The sequence below is a fragment of the Hermetia illucens genome, chromosome 6 (genome assembly GCF_905115235.1).
Source record: "Hermetia illucens chromosome 6, iHerIll2.2.curated.20191125, whole genome shotgun sequence".
NCBI classification, from domain to species: domain Eukaryota; kingdom Metazoa; phylum Arthropoda; class Insecta; order Diptera; family Stratiomyidae; genus Hermetia; species Hermetia illucens.
This window is the reverse complement of record NC_051854.1, coordinates 13,859,765-13,883,352: the sequence shown is the minus strand read 5'-3', so window position 1 is coordinate 13,883,352 and position 23,588 is coordinate 13,859,765. Positions and strand designations below refer to the sequence as shown.

General features: G+C 42.8%; 1 protein-coding gene across 1 annotated transcript; it reads left to right on the top strand.

Moving 5' to 3' along the window:
* The first annotated feature begins 1,904 nt into the window (after positions 1 to 1,904).
* On the top strand, positions 1,905 to 13,126 carry LOC119659278 (ATP-binding cassette sub-family G member 5). The gene is made up of 12 exons (XM_038067287.1): positions 1,905 to 2,135; positions 5,779 to 5,887; positions 5,980 to 6,170; positions 6,233 to 6,377; positions 6,493 to 6,790; positions 6,906 to 7,073; positions 7,138 to 7,255; positions 11,973 to 12,066; positions 12,161 to 12,299; positions 12,384 to 12,575; positions 12,646 to 12,829; positions 12,890 to 13,126. Exons 1-12 carry the CDS (start codon positions 2,082 to 2,084, stop codon positions 13,001 to 13,003), a joined length of 1,806 nt encoding a protein of 601 aa, XP_037923215.1. The 5' UTR covers positions 1,905 to 2,081; the 3' UTR covers positions 13,004 to 13,126.
* Positions 13,127 to 23,588: the final 10,462 nt, after the last annotated feature.

Sequence of the window (23,588 nt, the reverse complement as noted above, 5' to 3'; positions counted from 1 at the left end):
AACCGTAAAGTCGTCATCGCCTAATATTTATGTATCTTTGATAATTTGTCATCAGTGAGTCTTTGTATGTACATCTAGAGTATTGGATAATCATTATGAAGATCTTCACTGAATATTTGCTGCTCATAGGCCCCGTCCTCTCTGAAACGGCTAAGATGAATCACCTACTGACAAAGCTAACACTTGGTGACCCTACGTCAAGGAAACTACTGGGCAAGATGAATCAGTTGAATGAGCACAAAGTCAATACCGGAGCATGGTGGAATCGCCGAAAGTTTGCCGAAAAAACCACGAAATATACCAGCCCCTGCACTTTTTCCCCAAAGAACTCAGTTTGCCGGAAATTAGACGGCTGCTCCGTGAAACAATGCACCACGTCGCTTAATAATTGATGACCCGTTGAAGCGACGCCACTGCTTAATTGACACATTCGTTGAAAAATTAGTTCTCCCCGCATCCTGAAATCATTAACTAACTTCACAATGGTTAAAATTCTTGGCAAAAAAAATCCACACCGAACCGCACTTATGGTTACAGGTAAGTAGATATTAGGCTAGACCTTCGAAGAACGTTTTCTTGCTTCGTTATAGCAGATGTTAGTACCGCCACCGTAGGCGCCGTCTTCCTGTGCCACTATGGATTGCTGGTGGATCTACACAACAGATCTGTCATCAATCCAACAAATTCCTTAAGGTCATCAGGCAGAAACTGATTATCTTTCCATCGTTTTTAAAGACATTATAGACGCACATAGTTACCATTCCTAGTCTTCCTGAGCCAGTTAAGCATGATTTTCAGCAAAACATCAATACTACTGGCTCCCCTATCTTTTCTAAGATGGATTCATTACAAATGCAAAAACTCGTAATTACGTGAAAAGAGTTCGAAGAACTTCTGCAGGAATATATTTGCAGATCTTCAGACAACTGTTTGTCCAATCCAATGGGGAATGGAGACATCCAAATGCGATTACAAACATCAAAATGCCTAGACGATTCCAGATCGATAACCCAGTTCACGGGAAATTTTAGCTTCTTAGCTCCCTCGCTGCTGGTAGCTGCAACACAAAATACGAATTTTCGTTAATTTGATGGTGAAATATGTGATTTTCCCAAAAATGGGAAAACGCCTCTTTATCCCTAATTGCTAGTGGTTTATCCTTTCCAACCTGACACAATCTTTAAACATCAAATCGATAATAAAAACCCACTGAGATGGCATTTCGGATTATGAAATCTGACCATCTTTTGAGAGCCAAGTGGATAGCACTCTAGCAAAGAGAAATAAAGTTGATACCAGATATAATAAGGGATGTAACTAACCTGCTCTGCGAGATTCTTTATATTTGCACAAGGCAAGATAGGACGCAAATTGTCACAACTTTCTTCCTTACTTCCAATTTAGTTTTCCGCTTCAATTGTACCAAATAAATGCAGGAAGAATTCGAAGATTGGCTTTCGTCAGACTTCACTACAAATTTTAATTCATGAAGTTGAACTTTCAACAAAAATTTATTTCACAAATTTATATCTTGAAGATACTTCGAGTTTGCTCTTTACCTCTATTCAAAGTATACGGTTGATAGATACATAATCAATATAAATAACTTAATTTTACCTTTACGACATAAATCATAAGGTTTACAACAATGAACCCACTTTCATCGCTTCTGTCAGACACCCCCACAAAAGATGTTCTCCAGGAGTAAACGAAAATGCTTTACATCCACGCATTATCTCTGAAAAAATATCTTATATCTATTAAGCCGAGAGAGTGCATCTATAGTATTCTCTTTACATTCACCTCTGAACGGTGTCACACTTTCCAGTTCCAACTGAGTAAATATTGGAAGCCATTGGAGTCTTCTCGGCATCATCTGGACTTTTCAGTATGTTTAGAGTGCAAGTTCGCATGTCAGTTCAGTACGGTGCGACCGCGGTTGGGTGAAGTGAATTGTGCGAAACCAGCAGTACAGTACGGGAGAATTCTAAATAATTTTTTGTCGGACATCTTAAACCGTAATATTGTTTACTGTATTCGCTGTAGTTGCTCTGTCGCAATCGCGTTGATGAGAAGCAACTATGATTGGCAGTGACTATGTACTCGAGGCACACAACATCTACCACACGGCGGAGGTAAGCCAACTATAATTTGCTGTTTGTTGTGTCCACATTTTGAGTTTCTAGCATGGCTAAGAGGTTGCGCGGTTTGGTGCTTTCTTTGGCACGTATTGTATCCGATGGGTAAATTTGTGAAAGAAAAAGAGTTCGTCGCTTAAATCTTTTGTTTTTGTATGAAGAGATTTTTTTAACACATGATCGAAATAGCTTAACAGTGAATGACAATTTAATAGGTGACTCCATTTATGATGACTAAACCATAAATAGTTCGGCAAAGAAGAGTGCGGTCTCTCAATAGACAAAAAATTGTGTACTCTAGTTCCAATATGGTATCGTTTCAGTCATTTGTCGATTACGTTTGCTTATGGTTTTGATTAATTAATTCTTCTGAAACTTTTTATTATTCTAGAATAATAAAATAGATGTTTGAGTGTTAGCTTTTTGTTCTATAATTTTGAAAGAGGAAGTTAAGGGGGATATGTGGTTTCCACACTTTTCTTAATTTTCAGTTCTGATTCAACTCTGCCATCATTTCTGATAGTTACACGAGAGTCGTTTACTTTTTGTTTGGGTGTTTGGAATGTGCCTGGATATTCAAAATACCGAAGAGAAGAAATGCTTTAGGTTTATCAAATATAATTGAAAATCCTTAGTTGCAGCCGTTCGCCGTTCCAGGTTTTACCAGGGCAATTTGAATGGAGTCGAAGTTCCAGAACAACTATTGAATTTTTAGTAGAACGAGTTTTACACGCTGTTTTCGGCATTGTTGTTGACAAAACAGAATGATGAACACCCCGTACTTTTTTTACTTAAGGGTTGAGACATTCTAAGTCTGCATCCACTGGACATCGGACCAGACCAAATTAATAGCAGGTTATTCCCTATCTTTATGGTCCACGAACTCCTCTTTTTGAGTTTAACACCCAAAGTTAAAAGATTAAAAGAGGGACGAAGATGGCTACAGTTTCGTACCAGGGCAGAGGCAATTCATCAGATACTGCCTCACCTCCGCCCTGGGGGCAGCATGACCAAAGCGGCTCGCAGCTGTTATACGCCCCTTTTTACAATTCGAACTGTGGACGGATTTACGTTGGATGCAATTCGCATCCTTGTTGCGTTTTGCGAATTATAAAAAGGAGCGTATAACACCTACGAGCCGCTTTGGTCACGCTGCTCCCAGACAGAGGTGAAGTAACGTCTAGGTAGCGTAGGCCTCTACCCTAAAACGAAACTATAACCGTCTTCGTCCCTCTTTTAATACAATGCCCTGCTTTTTTCAAAGGTAAGCAGTCCACCGTTTTGCATGAGGTAATAATTCCAAATTTGGACAGGCTTAGCTTTCTCATAAAGAGCTGGAAAACATACTTCGACCAGACCGTGCGGATTGAAAAGAAAAGAAGAAGAGAGAATAAAGTGCTTCCTTAATGAACATCGAAGGATATAAGGAACCGTTTGGATTTACTCATCATATATCTCATACACACCGTGTTACTCTCTCTTGCATTGTCATCCATCATCTACTGCAAATGTTTCAGAGATATTTATCATTTTTTTCGGAAACTCAGGGCTGGTAAATGTTTTATGATCATGGAGCGTTGTCTTCCGGTGTAAGCATTTCGACTTTATGATGGGGAGGGTGAATAATATCATTTGCGAGCTAGATTTTCATTTTTATTCCATCCACTTCTTAAGCGTCCATCGTTAACTTCCTGAATACTGTGATGTATTGTCTAGCATGCATCTGTTTTATAGTTTCGATCATATTCTCTGTTTCTTTTTCTTTGACTTGCTGGTTACTAGTCAATGAACAAACGGTTTCTATAGCACCAAGGAGGGATGCCGATTTGAAGGGTAACGCCGGGGAGGAAGAGGGGCGTCGCCGGACTGCTCCGTATTAAAAATGGATCAGTCAGACCGTTCTAAGTCCGCATCGGTGAAGCATGGTTACTTTTGTGAAACCAAATAATATCTAGTAAACATCGACGATGAACTCCTTCCTTTATTATTAGGCGTAATTCGAAGAAAATGAAAAAAGAAAAAACTTGCAATTTAGGTTGCAAAAGAGGTATACACTAGCACAGAACAGTCTCAACTTGGTCTTCATAATAGCTATCAGTTTCCCCGCAATACCCCTCCTGCATAGGGCACACCGGATACACTACCTGTTCACGCTATAGATAGCTTTCTAGAAATCGATGAAGAGAGGGTGCAGCGAAGATCTAAATCTCGCACACTATTTCAAAATAATCCGTTGGGTGTTGATGAGGTCAACGCAGGAGGATCCAGAGCGGAAACTAGCCCGCAAGCTCTTTCGTGATGCGGTATATCCTTCTGAAATCATTGCGATCTACGGCATCTTCCGCTTCCTTGACCAAGGCAATAGCAAATTGCATCTATCGCTCGCAGCGGTCAGTAGAGCCTTCAACCCCTTCCGTTCATCGATCCGCCTTCACGACTCCGCAGTCAGCTAGATCTTATGAAAACCCTTCGGGACATAACCGACGACCTATGTAACATCCGAGAAGAGAGCATTTTTTATGGCAGCTCGATACTCATCGATATTCTCAGGCGTGTTACTCAATTTATCTGCCGTCCGATCAGCAAAATAGCTCTCTCACTGTCCAGCAAGAACTGGGTCAAACAAGCGGTCGATGTTGAACTTACGGGATCGCAGCTCTCCAACCCTGCGACAAGTCGCAGACGGAACACGCAAGCGAACATAAGCGACCATCAGATGGTGATCCCTTTCGAGGCCGATGTCAGCGCCTCTCTTGTTACTCACATCCAGGAGATAGTTCCTAAATCTACTGCGTATCGTGCAGTGATGAATCTGATTACTCGTCCGGCGTCAATCAGTTGAGACCCTGTTGACCTTATGGTAGGCTCTGCACTCGAACAATGTGCCACCATTGACTAGATGGTGGAAATGGCAGAAATCCACGAACCTCCCACCATTACTGTTGCGGTCGCCAAGACCATGTTTCCGCATCACGTGTACGTACAAGGTGTTGTCAGATCCCACCTTGGGAAAGTGATTTTCTAATGAAGGAACTTTGATTCCAGATGACCAAACACCAAGATAACAACTCAAGTAATCTTCGAAAAAATGAAGGAATATTTCAAAAGTTTTGTTTACAGATTGGGGAGATTCTGAGTCCACCCGAATTGGACCAATTGGAGAGCAACCATTTTTCTTTTTTTTTGGACCACTTACCATGCATTGAGAGCAATATACCGTCTTAAAAAAAATTGACCGACGCATTTATCGTGGACAGAGGCAACTTATCACACGCTACCTCACATCTGTCCTGAGAGCAGCACAAACTTAACCAATTTTAGTTACTGCCAGAGAAAAGGTAAAATAACATCTAAGGTGTTGCCTTAGCTCTGGATGAAACTGTGAGCCTTTTTTTGAAAAGTTCAATAAATAAAGACGTTATTTAAGTGTGTTGCTGTGGTGTTTCTAGCTATTGAATTATTGATTAGACGGTTTTTCCTTATTTACAAGTATTATTTGGTTCAATACACATCGTCTCAGGCAGACGTGTAGTACTGAAAAAGGCAAGAAGTGGTTCCCCAAATTTCGGTACATGCGTGTAACTAATTGAAATTCTCTGGAGCCAATTAATTCAAATCTTCATCATAAACCTCTTTCTAGGTCGACGGAAAAGGCTGCTTCAATGGATCCGGGAACTCAGCCCTGGTCTTGAAAGGAGTGAACCTAATTGTTCACAGTGGTGAAGTAATGGCAATATTGGGATCAAAAGGTAAAAGTTTAAACTGAAAATCTCGAATAGTAAAAGACCAAAGTACGTATTTGCATATCCTACTAATCATTCTTAAAACTAATTCCTTACAGGAAGCGGTAAAAGAGCGTTACTCGATGTAATATCGAGACGAGCGGAAGGTTCTACTCGAGGCCAAGTATTGTTAAACGGTGCACCCCTATCCAAAGGACTATTCCAGCAAAGATGCGCTTATGTTACACAAAACAACAGTTTCATCCCTGGACTGACCATCTCGCAAACATTGCATTACACTCCCACAATTGTAACTTCTTATTCATAACGATTCAAGGAGCTCATGCATTGCTAATGAATGAATAATTTCAGCTTTCAGGATATTTGAAGAGCTCAAAAGTACGTCAAGTTTTGGCTGACCTCGCTTTATCTCAAGTCGCTCACAAACGTGTTGAACATTTAAATTTAAGTGAAAAACGAAGATTATCAATTGGTATCCAGTTGGTTCGGGACCCAGGTAAAACTCCAGTAATATTTTTGGAAAGCTTGATTAGTCTTTAGCTTCCGTACTAGTCTACGTCAAAGACTCCTACAAAAAGTGCACCTGTAATAATTTTCTTCCCCGATTTCAGTTATGCTTTTACTGGATGAACCGACTCAAGGACTAGATCCCCTCAGCGCATACCTGCTCATATCGATTTTATCGAATTCCGCCAAAAAGACGGGGTGCGGAATATTGCTTTCTCTAGAGAAGCCCAGATCTGATGTATTTCCCTTCCTCGATCGTGCCCTGTTTCTTTGCCTCGGTGGAGTTGTTTACTCAGGAAGTACCCGAGCAATGTTGGAGTATTTCCATGGAATTGGTTTTCCATGTCCACAACTTGAGAATCCACTGATGTATTATTTGTGTTTATCGACAGTTGATCGAAGGTATGCAAATTAGCTTTTCTATTCATTAAGGATATGAAAATGTAGATGCTTTCTCTGAAGAAGAACATCTCAAAGATTTTTAAATAGAATACTCAATGTCTTTTACTCTTTTTAGGAGCCGCGATAGATTCCTCGAATCAAGCCAACAAATCGAAGCACTAGTAGAAAGATTCTCACGGGAAACACCACTGCCAGAAGCTCCTGTTAATTCACTAGGAACCGGTAAGGTTCCTTTAGCGTACGGGAAGCCTGGTGAGCTTAAAGTTTGGGCCCTTCTTTATCTGTAAGAAATTTTCGGCTCCCAAATGGGTGTTCAACTGTTAATGCGATATTTCCTTTTTTTTCAGAAAATTGTTAGCTTCAACATTTTCCTGCGGAGTAGTTGGTTTGAAATCGTTAATATTGCGTTTATTTTTGCTCCCATTGGCTATGAGTTTGATGTGGTTATTCTACAGCAACGTAGGGGTAAGTAGTAGATACACCAGCTGCACGTTATTATTATAAGTAGCGGAAACAATACTGAAATTCGTGTAGTCACTGCTACCTAGATGTGGTCTGCATTGTTTAATGCACTTGGCACTTTCCATTGTAAGCTAGTTTAGTTGGTTTTAAGTATATCCTTTTCCTAGACCACAGTTGTAATAATATCTTCCTTCGCAGAATATAGTGAAGCAAATTGTCGTCGATATGAGCATGATTTCTACACAATTTAGCCAAAGTGGGCTGTTGATACCTAAGGAGTAGTGCACATTTATTACGACAAATGATAATATATATAACCCTGGATTCATGAGAGTAGAATATGAAGATTACTATATAATAATCGTTGGCGCAACAATCCATATTGGAGCAGGGCCTTGAAGTGTGTTCGAGCACTGCATTCAAGACCGCAATGGTACACTACAGGATTACAGTACCCTGTAGGAAGCAATGTATGATAGTTAGCATTTCGCTCGCCCGTGATTATTACCCAGATTTGACTCAGGTACACAGCTGAGTCGACTGGTATCCAACGTCAAATCACGATACAAATCCCACTGCCACCAGTGAGATTTGAACCGCGACCTTCCGTAGGACAGCCTTGTGCTCTAACCACTCAGCTATCCCGACATTACTATAGAAAGTTTAATCCCTAAATATGTATGTCAGATTTATTATGAGTCCAAGAACAAATATTTTTGTAATAGTCGATTCTGATTATCTAAAGATATTTTGTATTTCTTTTCGACGAACGCTCATAAATTAGAGGGCACGCCGTTTGCCACAAACATTCTGGGTTGTTTGGATTAACTCCTCCATTCTACACCTATTTCTGTTACAGTTTATGAGCTTTTGAATGCATACTAATAATTATTCTCAATTTGACTGCCTTTCGCTTGTTTCGCATATTTTAAGAAAGCTATAAGTTCCAAAGAGGGTATTTATTCTTATCTATATCTACATCAATATATCTAGAAGCAGCAGCCTTCATACGTGCCTAGGTAAACTTCGGAGCCATAATTGGTTGGCGTAGATTTGATTTGGTTTCAGCTTCTATTATATGGTTGTCCTTCACTGACTTCCCGAGACGATCGCATTCGTTCTCTATTGTTCTGCGCCAAGTGGCCTTGGGGCGAACCACGCCTTGGCCATATTGGGAGAGTGGATTCTCACCTTCCTTCAAAAAAATGAGCCTTAATAATTTCTGTCATTGTATCCTCAATCATCAACCACTGTCCCTACAACGCCCCCCTTCCCGCCGACTGCTTGTATTACCCCGATTCCCCAGACCCACATCCAACCCTCTCAATCATGATAGCTTATTTTGATCCAATGTTCCTCCGCCAAAATCTTCGAGCAATTTATAAAATCCCACAATCCCACAATACCATCAGCTCTACTACCAAACCCTATCTCCACCTCCACGTTGTGACCGCTGGGAGCTCTTTCTTAACGAAAAACTGCAGACGGAGAAGGATGAAGGCGAGTTTTCCGCGCCTAAAAACGGGACAAATTGTACCAACTGGTCCTCCAGCTTTGGGGTTGGGTAGGGCTGACAACCCTACATGGAAAACAACTTGTTACGAAGCCACAACAGGAGCCTCGGACCGGACTATACAACGACTAACCCGGCAACGAGAACGGAATAACGATTTGCGCATTTTCTCATGGAACGTGCGCTCCCTGTACAGAGATGAAGCTGCTGAGCAGCTGGCCGACACCCTGTCCCAATATAAGGCTGATGTAACAGCGTTACAGGAAATGCGTTGGACAGGGACCGGTTTCCTGGAGAAGAGTCGCTACACCATATGTTATAGTGACCATCCAGTAAACCATGTGCTCGGAGTAGGTTTCTTAGTCAGTCAAAAACTGAAGCCTGCTGCTATTGGCTTTGAAAACATAAGCGAACGGCTATGCACTCTGCGCTTGCGAGGCAAGTTTAGGAATATAAGCCTCATAAACGTTCACACCCCTCTACAAAGGAGACTGCAGAGTCGGAGAAGGATACCTCCAACGAGGCAGTTGAGCGGACGCTCGAAGCCTCTCCCAGATATGATATCGAAATCATACTTGGGGATTTCAACAGCCAAGTAGGGACGAAGCCCGTATTCAGGGGATACGTCGGCTCCCATAGCTTACATAGGGATAGCAATGACAACGGACTGCGCATTATTCAGCTAGCAGTATCGCACGAAATTGTTGTTGGAAGTACCTGGTTTGCGCGGAAAGCGGTCCACAAACATACGTGGGCCTCTCCAGACGGGACTACGTTCAACCAAATTGACCACATGTTGATCGAACGCTGTCATCTGTCAGCCTTGATGAATGTCAGAACATATACGGGAGTCAATATAGACTCGGATCACTATCTCGTTGGCATAGTGCTTCGAGCTCGAATAACAACATCCCCCAGAATCCGACCAATCAGGTAAAAATTAACACTGAAGCCATCCACAACACAGCCCTTCGCAACACCTATAAGAGGGAAAGTCAACAGAGGACCTGGAGATGAAGCATCAACAAATGATCTTCACAATCACCTGAAGAACGTTATCATGGATACGGCCACAAACACACTTGGCCCCAGCCGCAAAAGGAGTCGGAACGGCTGGTTTGACGATGAATGTAAGCTAGCAGCGGAACGGAAGAATGCCGCATACCGAGTAATGTTGCATTCTCAAAGAACGCGGGCACGCGCAGAGACTTATCACGAACTCCGGCGAGCGGAGAAGCGACTTCACAGACGGAAAAAGGAAGCCTGGGAGAACCAACAAGTCTGTGAACTAGAAAAGTACAGGGAGCAACCGCACCAGACGCGCAAGTTTTACCAACAAGTCAGCAGGATGGAGCCTTATACACCTCGATGCTCATCCTGCTGAGACAAAGAACAACCAGAACATTGGCGAGTTAGAGGTCCCGCCAACTGAAGACGACGGACAAATACTGCCACCACCAAGTTTAGGAGAAACAGTCCGTGCAATCCATCGGCTAAAAAATCATAAGTGGCCAGGAGCCGATGGAATTACAGCCGAATTAGTTAAATATGGAGGCGACCCGTTACACCAAGTGGTTCATCAACTTGTGCTCAAGGTATGGAACAGCGAATCAATGCCTGACGATTGGCAAAGACTGTCTCATACATAAAAAGGGAAATATCACACAGTGCAGCAATTATAGAGGTATCACGTTGCTGAGTACCATCTATAAGATATTCTCCACTATCTTGCTAGGCTGGATAGCCCCATACGCCCAGTACATCATTGGCCCATACCAAAGAGGCTTCATTCCAGGCAAATCAGCAACAGATCAGATTTTCTCTGTGCGGCAAGCGATGGAAAAACTATTGGAATATGGACAACAGTTGCACCGTCTGTTCATCGACTTTAAAGCCGCCTATGATAGCATAGCCAGGGTAAAACTGTACACGGCCATGAGAGCATTCGGTATCCCGACGAAATTAATAAGACTGACTAGGCTGACCCTGACCAATGTGCGAGGCCAGATAAAAGCAGCAGGATCACTCTCAAGACCATTCGACATCAACAACGGTCTACAACAAGGGGATGCCCTATCATGCGTCCTCTTTAACCTGGCCCTCGAGAAAGTGATCCGTGATGCTGAGGTAAATGCAAGAGGTACGATCCTCCTCAAGTCCACCCAACTACTGGCCTATGCTGACGATATCGACATCATGGGAAGAACGACCCGAAATGTACGAACTGCCTTCATCCAGATCGAGCAGGCGACTAGTGGCACGAGATCTTGGGCTGCACATCAATGAAGGCAAAACAAAATACATGGTGGCAACGTCAGCACCGAAGACGAATCAACCAACAACCAACCAACGCACTGGTCAAACACGAAGAAGAATAAGGATAGGAGAATACAACTTTGAGACCGTTGACAATTTCTCCTATCTAGGGTCGAAAATCACAACCGATAACAGCTACGACGATGAAATCCGCGCACGGTTGTTGCCAACCAACAGAGCCTATTTCAGCTTACAAAGACTGTTCCGCTCGAAACGTCTCACCATAGGGTCAAAGCTCTTACTGTACAAGACAATGATCTTGCCAGTCCTCATGTATTCCTCGGAGACTTGGGTTCTTAACAAGAAAAATTGTGAACTCTTGGCCGCGTTTGAGAGAAGAATCCTCCGAAGAATTTTTGGCCCCCACATGAGGATGGACGATTCCGTAGCCTACATAACGACGAAATCTATGAACGATACCATGACCGTTCGGTTCTGGATAAAATCCGGCTCAATAGATTACGGTGGACGGGTCACTTAATCCGTATGGATGAAGATAATCCCACCCGGAAAGTCTATAAGGGCAACATCTATGGTAGAAAAAAAAGACGAGGCAGACCCTGCCTAAGATGGAGCGATGGCGTAGGTCAGGACGCCAGACAGATTTTTAGGGATATCGAATTGGTGGACCTCGGCGCAAAACCGGGATGTCTGGAGTTCCTTATTAAGGCAGGCCTAGACCGGATACCGGTTGTTGCACCGTTGATGATGATGATAATATCTTCAGTATAAATGACTTTGGATACAAGAAATATTTTTAAAGTGAAAAGTATGCCGTAAATTTATAATCCACCTTTATTTTAATTTACTTGCCTCCGTTTCCACTAATAAATTTGCACTTCTAATCAACCAAGAGAATATTATCGTTTTAAGTTAATTTATCATTTACAGAACGATTCTCATGGATTCTTCAGTAAAAATGGGATGATTTTGAATATAATCGGTTTATCTTATGGATGCGGAATTCTCACAACAATTTCATTATGTAAGTGAACATATAGTTTTTGTTGTAAAAATAATATATCTAAATAGACATAAGAAAACTTGCAATAAATAATTACTTACGTTTTTGTTGTCAGATCCTTGTTGGAGAAAACGATTTTTCGAAGATTACCCCGAAGGACTCTATTCAGGGGCTACAATGCTGATCGCTTACAATGCTCTTTCCATTCCGTTCGCATTCATATCGGCAGCTATTGCTGCCTGTGTGATTTATCCGTAAGTATAAAGTATTCTTGAAGATATCATCAACATCTTCTGGTCAGTTTATGAATTTTGGTAAATATTCTTTATACCTTCCAGTTTGGTGCTAGATCCTCAAACTCCAGATGGAATTTCATTCACATATCTCCTGGTATCACTGTGGTCGAGTTTCACATTTGCAGAACAACTTTGCGTTTTGTTCTTGTTGGTCGTCAAGTCACCATTCAACGCTGCAATTGCGGTAACTTACATCCTCGTCATTTGCATATCCTTGGCAAGCGGCACTGTTAGGTAATCCAACCTTCCATTCTACCTCAATACCAAACAAAAATTTCAATGATACACTGACACATTGTTTTAGATCATACAAGGGACTACTACCTTGGCTCCAGGATAACACCAAAGGAACTCATACTCGCTATGTTTCGTCCCTGCTGCACAGCGTTGCATTCTCCCAAAAGACGAATTGCACACCAACTGCTTCTGTTATTTGTCCAAAAGCAACGGATTTCCTGCATGAACGACTTGGTCGAGCGGATCCTGATGTAAGATTTGACAATATGTAATCTTGTGGACTATGGTTATGAAGCCTTGATAATTTTCAGGAAACAATTGATGTCGCTGCCTCTTGCGCATTCGCTATCGGATTTGTCGCCTTCAACATGTTACTGTATCTGTTCCCGATGCCTCGATTTATCCGTAGAAAATATATTGACTGATAACTGAAAGTAACTTTAAGTTAACATTTATTTATTTTAAGCGCTTAAATTTAATTTATGATATATCAAACAATTTAACATTTTCACCAAAATAAAAAGTTTCATTCTATACGGAGAACAAAATAGATTGATTAAATTATGATTGAAAGAAACAATATTCAGTTGTTCTTTCGTACTCTCCAAAGCCAAGTGATAGTAGACACGAATTCGCTCCTGGGTTGCTGTTCCTATAGCCCTTCTGACAAGACCTTAACTGCAAAATGTTGGTTCCGGCTAACAATCATCACAACTAGGTAGTCCTACGCAACACTGGAGATTTCAGTAATAAAAGAGTCTACCAAAAGAGCAGAGCTATCCAAAAAAATCTTAAAAGTTGATGATAATGAAAATACGTCCACAAATGTTGGTGCTCTATCTCTTCGAGATGCGCTTGCAAGTTTCTTTGTAAACCAGGCTCGGTGTTGTCGGGGAGGGGAATACTTCAGTCGCGTAAGTGTCATTTCAAAAAATTTCACGTGTCCTTTAACCGATGCCTAAACCGGCACCGTGAGCAAAAATGCAAAAAGGGAATCCCCAGGACCCTTTTCAGCACCTGGACGTGTCTCCAACGACACCTGAAGACCCTTGTGAAGACCACACTTTAACCTCAAACAAACTGACTCTTCTTTCATGATATACTAGGAATCCGGAAAGGATAGGAAACTCTCCTCTATAAGGTGGGATGGAAATTTGAGGCGAGATATAATTTGTAATCTAGAAAGGCAGGTCCGCCCCAGCTCAGCAGCCAGTTCCAACTCCGCGTCAATATTCAACAATATTTTTGCGATTGCCGCATCGACACTAGCTGCCTTTTGACATTCATAGTCCGAGTGTTTCCCAGAGCTCAGTTGTACATAAATCGTCACCCCCAATTATTTAATAGCCAGCTCCAAAACTACTGTCTGTCAATCGATTTCCTTTTCCGCTGTGTTCTTCTTTCCACAGTTTGGTATTAAGGCCGCTTCTCTTTTCTCATCTGCCAATGTTAGCCCGGCTCTTAATAATAAGGGCTTTATCGATCTGAGTGTCTCCCTCGGATAGACCTCCACATCTTTGCTATACCAACTACAACCATGACAACCCTGATCTAGGACGGAAAGAACAAGAACATTCCACAGCAAGTACCTACCACCGAGCTTTGCGTTACTCCGACTGTGGCAATGTACTCTTTGGGGCCCTCATTCATCCCGTACCAGAGGTAGGTAATAGGTAATTCTTGACAACATGCGCCAAATATCGAAGAACACCTATGTCAAGTTCCGGATGGAGGAGTTAAAAAATCCACATCCAACACCAACACTGAACAGCAGCCTCCAGAACTCAGTGCGTCTTTTACAGAAATAAACACCATACAAATCAATCCACCATAGAATGGACGTGCCTAAATCCATACTACCGTGTAAAAGTCGATTGTCGATGAAAGGTGCCCATCATCTTGCCTATTGTATCCAAAAGTCAAATCAAGCGATGTGATGCTGGAAATTAAATTGGTTTATTAGACTTGGGAAGCAACACCCACTTTTGCGTTTTCCACAGAGAAGGGAATGTTTCTTCTTTTAGGGACATCACGAAGGTGTTTGCGGAAAGGTCGAGACTAATTTTCACTGCCAAAAATCCGTTAGAAATGCCATTCAAAAAGGGGACCTTATTGTCAATCCCGCCATGTTTCTCGCAATTCCTTCTCAGTTAGTAGAGATATCACGAACGCTTTGAGCTACAGCACCGTTTGCCTTCCGCTGTTTTGGTGGTGAAGAAATAAAGTGGCATAATCACTTACAGAAAGCACGGGCTGGACACCTGAGGTGATCTTTGCAGCCTTTTCATTACTATAATGTAGGCCTACGCCAAGGGCTTCCGTTTATCGGCATGATCGCTCAACCATTTGAAACATTTTTCTTTACTCTTCTTCTCGATCGTCCCTACCGAGTTTCCCCTTAGTATTTGATAAAGCCTCAATGTAGCCCGCAAAATTACAATTTCGTTGTTCCTCCCGCAAGTAGGTTTCCTACTGGTAAGCAGTCACCTTCTGGGTATAGTAACATCGCATGCTTGATTGCCTTTTCTCTGGCCGAAACTAAATCCCCTGCAAACTACATCCCTTGAAACAAACTATTCAACACCTGCCCAAACTCGGTGAATGTACCGCTAGATGGAACATAACAGCCACATATTTGAATTCCTTTCACTTTTCCTCCGATAAATCCATCCTCCAGGTCCTCCACTATTTCCTGCAAGGCTTGTTTTTCGGAAACTCAAAGCCCTGCTTGGCTCGTTTGGTCTTTGACCCAAACACCACCACGTTAATTTCGAAATGGCTCAATAACAAAGATCATTTCGATATCTTTCTCGTGGATGATTTGCAAGAGTAAATCCTGAGTTATCTAACAGTAGTTGAGATTGGTTTGGACTAACTTCACGTGAGAACTCTCCTGAAATCGGAACACCTTCTGCTGCTTGTAATGTGCCGATGGTTACACCCTCCTTCTCTTTGCATAGTAACCACTTTGGGTAAGCAAAGCCCTTGCTAATATGGCCTTCCGTTCCACATTCCTGGATTACGTCGAGCTGACAGAAATAGAAGCATCTAAAGCACCACTTCGATGCTACCTGCACCCTAAACCGACATATAACCCTGCCTTTTCTTACAACCCCTTGCGTTCACTAATAGGACGGAGGCGATTTGTGTTCCACCATAAGCTTTTCTCAGCCTTTTCACCCTTGATACATGTAATCCGATAAGGTAGAAGTGCTTTGTCACCACCGTCGTGGTGATATATCTCCGACCTGTCCAATTTGTGCCCGATTGCATCCTTGGATTCTTTGAGCCCCAAAATGAGGCGCCCTTTCTGGGACCATCTAAAGCGACTAACGTTGTCTCCCAAATTGGTGAGCCGAACGTATGCAGAGCCCCACATTGGGTGCCATTCGTAATGACTTAATTGATTGGCGATAGCCGAAAGACCATCCAAATTGCACGAAATTGGCGCACATATTGAAGATATGAGGCACTGGAATCATCGATTGAGAATGTGATTCGTCGAGAATTAACCCTTTCGATCGCGTTACATGGATCTTGAGTTTTTGTCTCCATGCGTGCCGCCAATCTGAAAATTTTTGGTTTTTGTTTAGTTTCGTGTTTTTTGAATTAGCGCTCCCCCCTTTTGCGTTTCAGGTTCCATTGCGGTCACACGAATCAGTTAAATGCCAGGTGAAATTTTGTGGAATGCCACGTGAAAGACCGCAATGCCCAAAAAAATCCCTCCTTCCCAACATTCAAGAGCTTGGCAAGCACAGAGGCATACAAGCGCATGTCAATCAGACAATTCAGTAAAGTTTCAATATCGTGACCGGATTTTCAGCATTACTTTCGCCATATTTTTAGGTTCTTGGGATATCCCTGTTAAAGTGCGCACCATCCATTGTGAAGGTCCACTCTGACGGCACCTTGGTTAGGCATATAATGGGAAGACATGGCTTTTTGCGGTCATAATGACAACAATGAAAGGTTTATAGACTTCTGTAACTTTCACGGTCTCGTCTTTAACGATACACTTTTGTAGACCGACGCCCACTACACCCACAAGTCGACCATATCGTGATCAACAGCAGACTTAGGAGCTATCTCCTGCATGTTTGTAACAAAAGCGGTCTTGGCATTCGCATATTTATAACAAAAAAGATCTTCACATTGGCCTATTTGCCAATTTGGTGGTGTTTTAATCTTCTCAATAACACATTGCAGAATTCACTGAGCCAGCCCGCTGGATTCAAATTCTTCGCTTTCAAAAGCTAAGTTGCCATGTCGCCATGTTCCGTTGTTTGATTACCTATACCATTTCCGTGGCGCCGACAGTTAAGTCCTTCGGGTTTTAACGTAGGTACCTGTCGTGGAGACTTAATCCTACGGTCTTCTTAAGACACGGATTGATTTTGGGACCACAATCAGAGCCCCGCTGTGACAAGCAACAATGGTACCAGTCTATGCAAGTACAAGGCTTAAGATGCAAGACCCGTGTTGAAACGCAACACCACGCCGAGGCCCGAAGGTCCCTTCTCGCTTGAGCATCACCAACAGCCCCCATGAAGCTCCCACTAGGGGGCCAACCGCAAACAACCGAGCTGTATTCATATACGGCAGGAATTCTCCCGTATTAGAGTCCAGGGGCTACCCCGGTTCCCATGGTACCAGTATATCCCTAGTAAGGTTTCGTGACCGAAGCCACTTCAGATGAGTCCCCGTCCAGACTCGGGTCTGATCGCCCTAATTAGGCCTTGGAGCATTCGCCTACCGCATCACGGCCGGCAAGCCAATGCGATACAGCGTTTCCCGGTGCCACCACGTGGAGGGTCTCCTCGGCCACTTGGTTTTGGTTCAGCGGACAAGGTCCCCGTCTTCCTCCCCGCAACCTCAAAGCACCTGTGGCGCCGACAGGAGGAAATGTTCCAACTATCAGCAAATGGAAACTACGAAAATTCGTCCATTAAAATCTTTGCAAAGTATTGCGACCACCCCCCCCCCCCCCCTACTCTTGGCCTATGTTGCAGATGTGGCACATCTGGCAGTTTCTGATAACCACACCTAACTTCCAGTGGATCCTACTGAGATCACTAAAAGATTAGAAAATCTCTAAAGCAAGATTCAGATCGGAAAGTATCCTCCTGCGGTAATCCGAGAAGAATCTACAATTAAACATTTTCCATTTCTCTACCCTGAAAGCCCAGTTAATAGGATACTATCAAAGACCCCCCCCCCCCCCCACCTATCGAAATTTTCCCGAGTTGGGGAAATGGAAGGTTGTTCTACTGGCCTTGTTGCAGACCAATAGGTTGGCGTTAACAATATTAGGGACAGATTTTTTCGTAAATATCTGAACTACCCCAAAAAGTGTATTTGCCAGTGACATCGCCGGTTATCAACATGTTAGCTTCCCAACTTCTGCTTAAGAAGAGGCCAGACAGTCCCCATCAGATCATCAATTTTGATATCCTCCAGTAGCTCGTTGGTAGCAACGACTGAGTTCGAATCGTCATCTAGTTTCCAGGAGCGAAACACTTTAACCTTTATGGTTCTGACTCCGAGTCGCACTCTGCAATTCGTCTTTTCTTGCGCCTCCGAATTCTCTGCATTTGTACGAACTAGGAAAGGCTGCCTTTTCATCTGGTGTTCCTCTTCATCCTCCACATTTCGGGATATTCACCTGATTGACTACTGAGACCTGACTGACTATTGAGGGCATTACCCTTTTCAGTCAAACACAAGCCCTACTCTGTCGATGATATCTTCTATGAACTCGAAATCTATCGACAACTATTGTAATTAGATTCAAAAATCACTTCCCGTCGTAACGATAGATGTAATTCAAATGGCCTTCAGGGAAGGTTCCCACATCTTTCAAACGACTTCGTTTTCAATGTTAACAAAACCAATTTCCAAGAGCAAGAATATCACGATCCTAAATGGTCTTCACTTAATTTTGGCTATTTCTTTTCGCCAAATTACAGGTCGATGTACTTCTAATAGCCCCGAGCATACCATAATGCGTGCACCTGCGAATGCAGCCCTGAATAGGTAAAATCATGATCTCATTACTGAAACCGTCTCAAAAGTCATCCTTTGTAGGTCATCGAAGATGATTTACACGCGTGATCTGAGGTCGCTCTTCGGAGCGGTACATAATTGGGTGATCGAAATGACGGATTGGATGAAAACATGGACCAGGCATTTATCTACGGTCTCGCTATGGATAATAGATACTTCAAATTAAAGGTCAAAACGATTTCTGTGTTAAGACAACTTTTAATTTAAGGCGTCTTGTTCGAGTCCCAGCCCCAAACTGTCCAACCGATTACCTCACGCTGTGTGTGATTTTTACTCCGCGAGATTTGTCTTGTTGATAAGCACGCGACGCTTGATAGATATCAAAGTAAAATACCATAAGGAATGAAAGTTATTGTGCAATCCAATAAAAATTATATTTTTTTATATAACATGTTTGAAAATTGCCCAACGAACGAGGCAGCTGGCTGCAACCTGAACGAGTATTTAAAAAGTGAAGAAGTTCTCCCACAATGGACACGAAATGGAAATGAGAGAATGATCACGATAAGCATGAGATGAGGAAAGAAGACCATCTCCGAATATCTTGCATTCGAATCATACAATTCGACTCTAGCTTCGACTAATGTAATGGAATATGTACTTAGTTGCGGCAAGAGCGGGAACTATGTAAGTAATAGGCTAAAGCCGCGCCATGGTTGTCGCTGTGCCGTGCCACAGAAATGCTGTCTTCAATTCATAATATGCCATTTGTGAGACTCTCGGGATCGTGCAATACAATTTACTACCTGTGGAGTTTACAAGAAGCACGGACAAGCCTGGTTGTAACTCTGAAGCGTTAAGCTCAAGTTGGTAGCGGCGGATTTTCCTTCAAATTTCGAAGGTTTTTCTCAATATTTAGCTATTTGGAGATACTATGTAGCATCAGTACAGGGTCGATGTATAAATAACGACAGACAGGAGCAATTCTAACATTTTGGACGGTGAGGAAGTTGACACTGCAACCTGAGCTAAATACCAAAATATATATATAAATTCTTGCCTTTTTAGCTAGAAATTGTCCTATTTTAGGAAGCAGATGTTGTAATGAACAAAAGACTTAGCGATGATCAAATGGCCATCTCCGATTGACTGCGGTTGATCACGGTTGCAGAACTGCACCTTCATCATCAACGGGGGAACAACCGGTGTCTGCTCTAGCCCTGCTTTAGTAAGATACTCCAGACATCTCGGTTTTACGCAGAGGTCCACAAATTCGATATCGCTAAAAGCTGGCTAATGTCCTGGTGTAAGCCGTCGCCCTATCTTAAGCAGGGTCGGGCAATCTTCTGCTTCTACCATAGATATTGTCCTTATAGACTATCACCTATACGGATTAAGTGACTCGCCCACCCCAACCTATTAAACCGAATTTTATCCACGAACAAGCCTAGGCCAAGAGTCTGCAATTTTTTTGCTAAGAATCCAGATCTCCGAGGAGTGCATAAGGACTAGTAATATCATTGCCTTGTACAGTAAGAGTTTTGACCCTGTGGTGAGACGATTCGAGCGGAACAGTTCTTTTAATCTGAAATAGCCTTTGCTGACTGCCAACAACCAACTCGGAACTGATAAAATTTTGAGAAAACTTCAACCGAATTAGACGTTTCCAAAAAGGAGGTTTAATGCTGGAGCTTAAGAAGTATGCCGGCAGGTTGGCCCAAAGTTTCGTCCACAAGGTAGAGAATTTTTTTAGCGGAAGCAGTACAAGTACGAGCCAAAAGGCGAGATATCAAAAATAATTAATTCTTGGATGATATTGAGTCAAAGAAAGACATTCAAAAAACCGTAGGAAAACCAATTTGGGCCAATCGGTTTTTAAGAGGATGGAGACAAGCAAACGGCAGTCATGCAATTACACCCTTTTGGTAACTGGAACCAACACTGCATTCAGAATTTCATGGTGATTACTTTTATCCTTTTCTGTTGATTACACTAAATACAGTTTTTGTAATTCCTTTAGAATGTCAATTTAACACGAAACATGTTGAAAACCCTAATTTTCAGTGTCTGTTCGGACGAAGGGTATAATCCCAAGTGCGACCAATCCGCAGGCATCTAGGTTGCACTACTTGTGACTGTCCTGATCCTGGATGGAGCCGAGGACGGAGTGTCCTGGGCACGGAACAACAAACACAAGCAGGTGACGCACAACTTTTCCCGCTGTGGATCGGGGCTGTTACTTTCCGCTAAATTCCGCGCACGGAGCTCTTTCCGTTACAAAAAATCAGAAAACAGAAGTCAATACTGACACATCAAATCGCAGCGCACACAATCTCCTTCAATGGGCCTCCCGCGGATCACATCTGATATTCTACTTCATGTTCATCTGAGATGATTTCCCAAAATTTGGCTCTAGTATGGTTTCTGCATTAACCGGCTTACATATGAACATTTACATTTCCCTTCTTTTGACTCACAGATTTACTTTCACAAAATTACAAATATTGAATGCATTATTTGGTCGAATTGGCCCCTGGAAATATGAATGAAATACCGCTCCTATCGCTAAGCCGCGGCCACTACAATTGGCTAAAGCGAGTATCCCTAGTTATTAGTCTAGGGCAATCGAAAGCTACCACACCAGTTTGGTACGTTACGAATTATTAAAATTATTATAAAAGATCTTAACAGCAATGGAGCATCACCCTGCCAAACTGAACAGAAGTGCATGTGGTCTGCAACGTTCCTATAAAAAAAAAACACCAATAAAGGTATGGAAAATGAGCTTATTTGTTTGGAAGAATGTCTGGATCGCATTTCCTTCTACAGGCGGACACGAATAGTAACAGAAGATGCTCGAAAAGGACGCTGAGAGCACCGTAAGTGCCTTACAGATCCAAGATAGCCCATTGAGGAGCGAATTGAGGCAAATGCAAAAGAAGAAAGCACGGAAGGAGACTTCACTCAAGTAGTCTCCAGGGCTCAAAACTAGAAGAAGTTGGCCACCTAAAGTTAAAGGGGCGGAATGGGGGAGCACCAAGAGAATGCTCTCTGGGGATCTGGACTGCCTCGCAGAAAAGGCTGAAGTGGAAGAACAGTACAGGAACACAGATCCATCTTCATGGCACCTCTTCTTAGCAGGTAACGCTGCCATCTGGATCCGAGACGGCACCTACCTTAGGATTGCCCAAGGCCGAGAGAAGTTGCGACACAAGCTTGATACTCTAGCGGATGCTATCTTAGGCACGATGGGGGTCACTTGAATGGGTCATGTCTCAACCAGACTCCGGAGGGAAATAAACCTTGGAAGATTTGTCGAAGCTCTTGGAGCAGGTGGAGGAGCTACGCCGGATGGCAATCCTAGAGCTAATTGCGCTGTAGCTGAAACTGTTGTAAATTCTGGAAGAAGCATCAGAAACTGCCACTTAATACAATGCCTCAACGACCGAGAAGAGATGGTCATCCAAAGGAAGCTACGCAGCATAGTAAACACGAGCACAACTCGTTCCTGGGAGGACCTAATCGGCGAGATACTCGGACTCGGTTATGAATTGATAACCCAAAAAAATCAGGGCTCTGCGGAAACCCTGTTAACCTAAAGCCGAGTTAATAGATCAAATTGTACGGGCACTATTCCCTGCACAACCCGTAAGGCTTGAGGACTGTAACGGGGAGCGCGCCGAGAATTTCCAACTCTTCCTTGCAAAATAGTTGAAAGAGGCAGTTCTCTCTATGAAAAACAAAAATGAGGGGATCCCAGCAGAGGTGTACAAACTGATGTTCCAACATCGGCCGGACTTACTATTTAGTGCGTTTAATGCCTGCCTGATGGAAGCCATCAGCAAAGGCGACAAAAACACACAATGGGAGTAGACTCACTGACGCAACACGTGTTGCCGGAGACTTATCCCTACAGCAGTTTGGCTGTCAAAAACCTTTAATTCCGTAACATGCAAAAACATTCCAGGTACACTAGACAATGCATTTCACCTGCCGTGCTATTTCTTACGAATGTTAAAGGATCATCTGGGATACCGCTCCCTGCTCTACGAGATGCTAAAGGATCAGAGGAGGATGGAGATCATATTGGGTGTAGCGCAAGAATCTGACAGTCTGTTAAAACTTGACATGCTAGGAAAATCGCGCCAAATCGGTGAGGCGGTACTTATCAGTCAGAAACTCCCATAAATCTATAAAGAAATGTACAAGGCCTCATTTAAAAAGCCTTGATCGCAGATAACAGAGCTGAGAAAAAACAAGCAGAAGGAAACTTAAATTCTAGGATCTATATTACCACTCCAAAGTGCTTTTTTTGTCGAGTTTTCTGTCAAATTTAAGCCCAGCAAGTCTGACGGTGAATTTGTAAACCTATTTTTCCCGCCTTCCGCCGAAGAATTTTTGGCCCCCTACATGAGGATGGACGATTCCGTAACCTACATAACGACGAAATCTATGAGCGGTACCATAGATGGATGTGGATAAAATCCGGCTCAATAGGTTACGGTGGGCGGGTCACTTAATCCGTATGTATGAGGATGATCCAGCCCGGAAAGTCTATAAGGGCAATATCTACAGTAGAAAAAGAAGACGAGGCCTAAGATGGAACGATGGCGTAGGTCAGGACGCCAGACAGCTTTTAGGGATATCGAATTGGTGGACCTCGGTGCAAAATCGGGATGTCTGGAGTTCCTTATTAAGGCAGGACTAGACCGGATACCGGTTGTTGCGCCGTTGATGATGATGATAATTTTTCCCGCCATACCTTCCCATTCTAAAACGGAGAAAATACAGTCCGACCGAAGGTTCAAATGACTAAGAAGATTTTTGAGTGCATTCTTGACAACCGCATTCCAAACATCATATTGCCCTGAACCAAGCCTTTGTCAAGAAAGGTCAAAAGGGTACTTAAAAACTTGTCGTCTCGACCCGCGTCAAATTTGTGGCCGAAAAAACCCACAAAAGAAACGAAGGAACCCCGCTACTGAGCGGGAGAGAAGCTAAAGAAAT